The following is an 8,875-nucleotide window of genomic DNA, read 5'->3' as shown; positions in this document are numbered from 1 at the left end:
TTAACGTGTCCTAAGTTGATACATGAACGCACAAAGCACCTAGGAAGTTTCATTTCAGCAAGACCAACGATGTCCATTGAAGGCTGGTGGAAACAACTTTCTCAAGATTCGGACCGTAGTCTAACATTCGAGCTAACCTTTTTTCTGGAAGCTATGGTGGAAAAACTATTAAAGGCAGAAGCTAACCTAGAATCCAACAGCCAAAGACATTAAAAATCGCTAAATCATGTAGCGCATGCTGAACTAAGTGCCAGCTCTTATCGATTTCTGGAAAATATGCTATGGACTTCATTATCAATATGTGGTTGATGATTAACTACCTTGAAAAATGGTTCCTGCAGGGCTTCTGGTGCAGGGTAGATGATGGCCCTACGTTTGTTTCTGCCTCTTCTCAAGCTGTTATTCAGATTTTGTTTCATTCTTGTTCTTCTGTAACTTACTTTTTTAAAGGTTTGTAACAAACCAATAAAGAAAATAAAAAAATAAAAACTAAAAATGTGTTCTGCCTTTCGGGGATTAGGTGTAACATTGTGCATGAAGTAAGAACATATTTGTTTTATTATCTTTTGCAAATAAATAACAAATGACCTATGTTGATGCAGGCTTCATTTCTGTATAAAATGTGACGCTGTGTACCATTCAGGCACTTCACTTCTCCACTCTCCATGAAATACTAGTCGTGGATGAACCTGAAGTCTGCTTGAGTGTAGGATATACGCAAAATAAATCTTACCTTGCCATTTTGAAACTCTGTCTTAGATACTCTACATTGTTTGAATTATAGCGCTTAGAAGTCTCACTAGAGCTGCATGTAAGAATAAAACATTATGTATGCATTGGCTTATATATAAATATATGCATGCATTCAGGCGTTTCTGTCTAAGAGCCTGTGCTTGTACATGTGAAAGTGTGTGACGTTTAAAAGTACAATTAGTGTGCATGTTGTAGTGTATGGGTGAGCTGAGTGAGTGAATGAGGTAACACTGTGTGTATGTTTGGGTGTGCGTACGCATGTAAATGACGCAGTGTTTTTATGTTGTATGGGTATGCCCATGAATCAGAGTGTGTGAATGCATGCATGGTGGCCTCTGATGGGGACAAAAGGGTTACATTGGTGCAGCGTCAGCCAGCATGAACATTTCTTTTTAAATGGCACACTTTTTAAAGGCATTATAGCAAAGCTAAAATTAATGTTTTTACATACATGGGGGCTGGAGGGGTGCACATTTGTGCAGCCAGCAAGGATATATTTGTGTACTACAGCATGGCATTTTATACTGCCATTAAGGGCAAAGCCAACATGATGACATGTGGGGGGCGGTGGTACATTTATGCTATCAGGAAGGATATGTTTTCTTAGTGTGGCATGACCTTTTTTACAGGAATTAGGGCAAAGCCAAAAGGAGCATGTTTTAAAGTGGGGATACTGACATATATTGGCAGAGTCAGCATGGAAACATATGGGCACAACCAGCTTGACAGTGTTTTTTTTTTACACTGGCAGAATACTGGTGTATCGTGGGCAAAGGAATCATAAAAAAAGCATTGTAAAATGTTCCTGTAAACTGTAATTGGCTTAGCAGCCAAAGCATGTGTTACCCTACAAAACCAATCATAAACTGTGTGGCTTTTTACCCAATTTTTCACATAAAGGGTGCTATAAAATGCACCATGTTAACACATTATTGAAAAAAATTCTCGGGGGAAGAATTTTCCTCAGCTCACTTGGTTGGTTCTGGCTCACTTAATACGTTCGGACACTCCCGCATATTTATGTGAAATGTTTAGGCACCTTGAATTAAAAAATTGACCAGCCACCACTGGTCACAGTGGAAGTACCTTTTCTGTTACCCCGCTGAAAACTGACCAACAACTAACTGTGAAATCCATGGCCCAGTACAGCCAACCAATATCGCCTGAACACCGTTCTGAAAAAGGGTTATGATTCCCTGTTACCCATATGGAGCGTCCATGTAGGCGAGAAGTAGACGGTTGAATGCCTTGTTATTGGGCTAGTCAGACAATAGCCCAGCTAAGGTCATTTCTGAGGATCAAAGCAGAGGGAAAACTTAACACAAATGTGCCCACGAATTCAGAAAAGCAAGTTGACTTAAAATGAATATGAAGGACGGCGTAAACAGGCACTTAATAAACCGAAACATTTAAGACAAAGAAATGTAAATGCAGTTTTATTATTTCACAGCACGTAGCGGGCCAAATGTGCTTTTAATAAACATCACTGTACATTAACACATTTTCAATGTGCACAGACATTCATCGTTTGGTTCTTTACTCTGTTTCACCCTCAGCCTTTGCCATTTTTCTCACTGAGGCATTAACTGGATCTGGGGACTCCCCCCCGTAACACCTTGCATTGAGACGGTAGCCGGGGGCCGAACCAGACAGAGCACGGTATGTATAGCTTAATGACGATGTTTAATGTACCACTTGACGACAGTGCTATAGTGGTTACGGTATCAGGCCCCTTCACATATTCCCTTTAGTGGAAAAAAAGATGGATTCAAGGTCCTTCAAGATCTGCCTTTGCTGCTGCCATTCATGATTTGCTGCAGGAAGGATTATGGCTCCGGGAAGTGGGGAGGTTGACCTGAGATTTACAAAACAATCTTGCATCTGGTTTAACAGCTGCACGGGCAGTAATCAAATGTTCGGAGAGCGCGTCATATTTGCGTCACGTGGGCTGATCCAGATTGCTGCTGAGATTGTGCTTAAAGTTCTTGCAACGCAAGAAACGAGAGCGTGAAGGAAAAGGCCTGCGAAGAGACAAGAGTATGGCTGTGGGCCCTCCTGAGGGGGCGGCATCCGATGGAACAGGATATTTGGCTTTGCTCGTTCTCACTGAAGGGGCTTTTACGTTGTTTAACATTTGGAACACCTTCAAAGTTAAGGCAGACACAAGGTAAGCCTCATTCAAGTCTGTATGTACCAGAAAATAAAGAAAACTTGGAGAGATCATGCAAGGGCAACACACACTGTTTTTAAATTTACAGCAAAGTTACCCAAGGAAAAAAGCATGTTTACATCACATACCAAACGACAGCCCTAACAGTCATTTCAATCCATGAACGTCTGCTTTTCTCAATGGTTGGACAAACTCAATGTTTTTAAGGTTTTTATTGAAACAATTTCCAGGAATGTCAAAAAACATTGCAAAAGAACAGAAACATAGGTTAAGATTTTTTGCATAGACGTCCTGCGGTAGAATTGTCAGCCGCTGTACTCCATGGCTGACATTGCATGTCCATCGCTAGCATCGTGACTGAGAGCAGGAGGAGTATAACCACAGGAGCACGCAGCAGTCTGCGAGGAGGATTGCGTAGAGGCTCCTTTGGCCATTCAGGCGTTTGGACTTCTGAAACCGAGTCAGCTGTAAGACCAGCAAAATGATGAAAATGGCAATGTTTAGAATTAGGAAGAGTCTGGTGTAAGAGGCTGACATAGACGGAGCAATGCTTCGCGCAGGTGTTTCCATCTGCGCTGATCCGTGCCGGCCTATTCTGTACGAAGCACTGTTTTTGAGTTTTACGTATGGCACATCCACAAAATCTAAGAGGTCTTTCATCTCTTCGTCTTCATTTACAGGCAACTCGCCCTGGGCCATTGCCATAGCCTTTTGGCGCGTTTGCTGCTCATTGACTTCGATTTGTGCAAATATGTCAGGCCCAGCATCAACAAACTTGTAAGCCCGAGCTCCTTTCCTGCTCCTTTTGGTTTTACTTTGCTGTTTCTGATGCTCTTGGGTGATGGTGAATATCTTCTCGATGGCCTCCTCTGTCTTTCTTTTGTCTGAGAACCTCAGCAAACGCTTGGCCATCTTTCTAAAACTATCTGTGTTACCCACATTGGATAAGATCTGTTTTTCCATTTGTTGGAAAACTCCCTTGAAGTGCTGGAGATTTTGATCCACGATTCTGACATAGTCCTTCACCTCATCCACCGGGGTGTTTCTGATAGCCGAGGTTTTGCCAAACACAATCTTTTGACGGTCTGCGTTGACCTCGGCAAATACTGATTGACTTGGTGTTTCTCCTGTGAAGAGGTAAGCGGCGTACGCATGCTCACTGGTTGCTAGGAACACATCAACTTGCTGATAGTCCCCACTGACAGTGAAGCTCTCTACGTCCACCGAAGGCCCTATAAATAAGTACACAGCCCTCGTGACTGGTTTCCTGAGACGGGTGGTCACATTAACATAATTTGTTCCATTGTATGGATAACCGCGTGGATACGGTATTGACGCAATCACAGCTTTTTCACTTTGTCCTGTGTCATCCATCCAGAACATTTTATACATGCCGTCCCTGTGCCTAAGAAAGGCGCCATGTACACCATCTATAGATGCTTCCTCAAATGGCATGTCCACATTGTGAAAGAAGCTGGTTGCTGTTTCTAAAGGGCTACCATGATCCAGGTGGATTTGGTCCACAAGAAGAAGAAGCTGTGGGTGAAGAAGAACAAGGTTCCTCTGGATGTTTTTGATTTTAAGATCGGGGCTGTACGCTCCAACTCCTTCCCCCCTAATAAAAACAACACCCCCTTTCTCCGCAGCCACAACCACCCGCCCCTGAGAGTCTGCCGCCTGTCCATATTTGTACTTTAACCACTTTGATGAGCAGTCTTCTGTAACCTGCCCTTCCCATGGAGCGAAGCATGTCTTCGAGACGGCGGGGGAAAACATCATAGCGTTGTTCAAGAATGTATACTTGGGTCCGTAGAGAGCTTCTGTTATGAAAGGTACCCCGTTTGGAGCGAATGTAAATGAATTCTGGTCTGGATGTTCATGGCCAGCATTGAAGTTCCTCCAGCCTTTGATCCAGTCGGGGTACTTGTTTTGGTGCACAATGTCATAAATTGCACGTCCTCCTAGCTTCCCCGACTTGAAAGAAAGGAAAGGTCTGTTGATTTCCGCCGGCAGTGCACCGCCATAGGTCACAACTCCCCAGTCCTCAAAATAATGCAATTTTGGTGTTCCAAAATCTGGTGGAGGCGTGGATTGCAAAGTTGCATCGTACCTGCAAATGAAGGAGAGCACAATTAGAAGCCAAAAACAATATCATGAATAGTTTGACTATGTACAAGCATACAAATATATATGTGCAAGCTCAAAGAACCAAGGTAGTGTGTAATACACTGACATAGAGCAAGTCCGATGCCAGTGCATAATTTGGGGGAACTGTGATGAACTACTGTATGGTTGAGTATCTTAAATCTTGTTTACGACATATGTCGACTCTATGGCTAAAGAGAATGAGACCAACTAAAGAGATGAGATTTATATAGCATTTCTGTTTCAGGGATCACATTAGTCCTTTCGAAGTTTGTGGGTTTCCAGATCCTCTATGATCTACCAGTTGACAATTCATTGAGTATCTCCTAATGTACAAAACAGACAGTCACACCCATTTTCTTATCTCTATTTTGTTGTAGGTCTCCAGTTGGCATTGATTTGATCCCCACAAGGGCAGAGCACCCGAGAAGAACATCCGCATCCCTGGCAGAAAACATGCACCATATGCATAACCAGCAAATGGAGGGCGAGGTGGGATTTGCACGAGGACCTGCATAGTTAATTTAACAAAAGAACCATTGAAAAGGGGCTGCATAGGGTCACACAAGATCTTGTTTGGTCGTGGAAATGCAGATCTAGATTCAACACCTGGCTTGAGCAGCCGGCCGAGGAAAGTGAAGGAAAGTAACCGAGTCAGCGTTAAGGGCAAGGAGCATGGCAGTGTCAATGAGGGGTAGGGGTGGCAATCCGAGTGTTTCCTTGATTCCCAGTGTGCAAGCCCGGGGATGTGGAAGGCTTGGTGGTCCATGGCAAAGGCGGTTTTCTTGCAGAGAGTTTGAGAATTTTAGTGCTCATAAATAGGCGTGGTAGAGGGGAGAGGAAGGAGGGAGGGTAGGATTTGTGTGGGGATGTGAGGAGGTTGAATGGGTTGGAGCACAAGTGACTGTTTTGGACGATGTAAATATTGTGAAGAGAATAGGAATTATGAGGTAGAAGGCAGGGAGGAGTAAAGAGGGTGTCTGACCAGGATGAGTGTGGGAACTGTGTGTATTTATTTATCAGAATTTTCTGTCAGTGCTGGCCCTACCTAGAGGGCCTCAGGGTGCCTTACAAGAATCTAAGGTTGAAAATGTGGGAAGGGAAACTGAAGTTACAAAACATTTTCAGGATAGGATAGGAAGATTAGGATAGACAAGTAGTAGCAGGGGAGGTGGAGTGGCAGGTTTATGTGTGGTGAAACAGGTATGTTTTGAGGCTCTTTCTGAAAGTGGTGATGAAGGGTGCAGTGTGGATGTGAAGAGGGAGGGTGTTCCAGGATCTGGGTGCCCACTGAGCAAAAGCTTGTTTTTGTGTGCATGTTAGTTTGCAGAGTGGAATGTGGACATGCTGGCTTGCTTGTGTAAAGAGAAGAGAGAGTGAGAGCGTGTGTTAGGGGACCCGTTATCATTTCAGTGGTGGAAAAGCTGGTCCCATTTCTATTGCTGGCTCCTTGTCAAATTATAAATAACCAAAAAGAAAGCTTTGAACTAATCATAACTACTGTACTCTGGGCAGCATGCACGCTCTCTGTGTCATTCAGGAAGGGAACCAACCCTAAGAATATCAGTCTTTGTCCTGCCACAAAACGAGAAGTCCCGCCCGAAGTGCTGGGCAGTTGAACAGGAAAACAAGCAACCCCAGGCATGTTTCTGCATTCAATTATCCCTGCCCACCAAGTGCTGCAGCTAGCACAGTGCATTCAAAATAGATTGTTCCGCTGGTGGAAACTTCATTTGGGCAAACGTTGGTGCAAGCACAAACTCGTGTTTCATTGGTGCAGGGTGGGTATTTAGCCTCAAACATCGGTTTTAAAGAGATGTTTAATCTGCTAAAGGCAATCCAGGGCGGTAATAATTCATTGGTTTAACCACTGCTGAAAAGTTTAGCTGGCATGACAGTAGTTCAAACAGGACTATATTTCAGCTTTTACCCCTGGGTGGAGGGATATCCCAGGCAATATATAATAGGAGGGGTTTGTGGGGGGAGAGGTATGTTTAGGAGCATATAGTGGGAGAGGGTGGTCTAGTGGGAGCGGTTCGTCAGTCATCCTACTGTGGTGTTACAAGACATTTATGTAAATAAAATTGGGTGTTTTTAAAACATAATGTACAGCTGGGGCAACTGTCTTGGAGGATGGCAGATGTCAGGTACCTTTGGAGCAGATTTTACTTTATAAAATAATTAGGTGGAAGCTGTGGGAGCCGGTCAGATAGCACAGTGAGTAGAGCCCTTGCTTTGGCAGCGGTGCCGACACATGTTCGAAACCCGGCAGGGCCAAACTCAGCCTTGCATCCTTTTTAGGTCGATAAATGAGCACCACACACCACTCAGCCTTTCATCCTTTTTAGGGCGATAAATGAGCACCACACACCGTTCGAAATAAGCAGCGCTCAGATGCCCGATGGTTTATAGCGCTATATAAAATGCAAAAATAAATAATTGAAGCCTTTAGATTGCTCTGAACATGGGTTTGTACCATCTGATACCCCCAAGTTCCAAGCAATCTGATTGGTTGTGATGCGCCACTAGGATACTTACAGCAGTTCAAAAGGTGCTCATAGGAAGAGCCAGTCTTTTATACTGTTCCCAGGTAAAGGTTTGCTGGCTGCCTTCCATCACCAGAAAACACAATACAGATTGTGTGCTCACTTGAGTGATAACTTTGTATGAGCTGTGCATGCAATAGGATCAGTCTTTTTTCCAGCTCATTTTGTTAGCCTCACACTAAGGAAACCTAATTTGTTTCAGCGGCAGCTCATTACCTGTCTCCATATCTGTCCCCATATCTGCAAGCGTCAGATCTCTCCAATAACGTTTGAATGTTACCATCAGGAGCAATTAGTTTGTATGTGAGCTATCGCCAACCTTGCCCATTGACTGGTGGAAACATTGCACAACTTCACTCAGCATAGATACATCGTCCACATATCATTGGTTTGCACCTCCCCCCACGCCTTCACAATCTGCATTCCTTTAGGTCATGCCTAGCTGGGCTTCATAGCAATCAGAGCTATGGTACGACGTTCTTTCATCGCCTGATTATTTTTCGATTCGTTTTTTTGCCAAATATTTTTTCTTTGAAAAAGCTCATAGAAAACTATAGGGGTGGGGAGTGGGTAAGGGTATAAAAAGGGTATGGGGGTTGAGAATAGACTTTAAACTATAGGGGAGGGCATTCGGGAGGGGACTGCCAGAAAAAAACATTTTTGATGAGTTTTTTGAGAAAAAGAATTCAGCAAAAAACTCATGGGAAAATAATCCGGCAATGAGGGGACATAGAATCAGAGATATGTCAGCGTGCACTCCTGCCATGCAAGTGGCGATGTGGGTCTACCTCAGGAAACGCATGCTTTAGCGAGCTTTGCTAAGGAGAGCTGCCCCATTTACTTCAGCCCAAGGAAAACAAAAGAAGGTGTGGTGGACTAAAGGAGGGGATGGAGAGGCCAGATGGGTTGCATATGCTGTTGTCGAACTGGCTGAAGACAGAAGCCACACGTTTTGGATACCCTGGACTTGAATATTCCGTGTTTGTGATTGTCCAGGAATTCTGTTTGTTTATGGTATTGCTCCATGTGCATTGCATAGATGTTGTGCCTTCAACCAATTCACTATTTTGCTGAACTTTAAGGGGGTCATTGTACATTAAATGTAACATTCATGCAGAGGACCTCCAAAGCCAGCGCTTGCATGCTGTTTGGGCCCTGCAGTCAATTCTAAACATTCACAAACCGGGCTGCAAACATAAAGGGGCTCATTTTGGAGTACCCCGGAACATAAATGGAGGCGCTACAGACAAGCTTAAACACA

The 8,875-nt window shown here is 43.9% G+C and overlaps 1 protein-coding gene across 1 annotated transcript in view; it reads right to left on the bottom strand.

Moving 5' to 3' along the window:
* Window positions 1–2,173: 2,173 nt before the first annotated feature.
* DSE (dermatan sulfate epimerase) overlaps window positions 2,174–8,875 on the bottom strand; it is a 358,457-nt gene continuing 351,755 nt past the window's right edge. The window contains exon 6 of the mRNA XM_069607867.1: window positions 2,174–5,033. Coding sequence (XP_069463968.1) covers window positions 3,269–5,033 — 1,765 coding nt within the window. The 3' untranslated portion in view covers window positions 2,174–3,268. The remainder of the gene's footprint in view (window positions 5,034–8,875) is intronic.

The sequence above is a fragment of the Ambystoma mexicanum genome, chromosome 4q (genome assembly GCF_040938575.1).
Source record: "Ambystoma mexicanum isolate Mex_15411 chromosome 4q, UKY_AmexF1_1, whole genome shotgun sequence".
Classification (NCBI taxonomy): Eukaryota; Metazoa; Chordata; class Amphibia; order Caudata; family Ambystomatidae; genus Ambystoma; species Ambystoma mexicanum.
The sequence above is the reverse complement of the archived record's forward strand: the minus strand, read 5'-3'. Positions and strand labels throughout refer to the sequence as shown.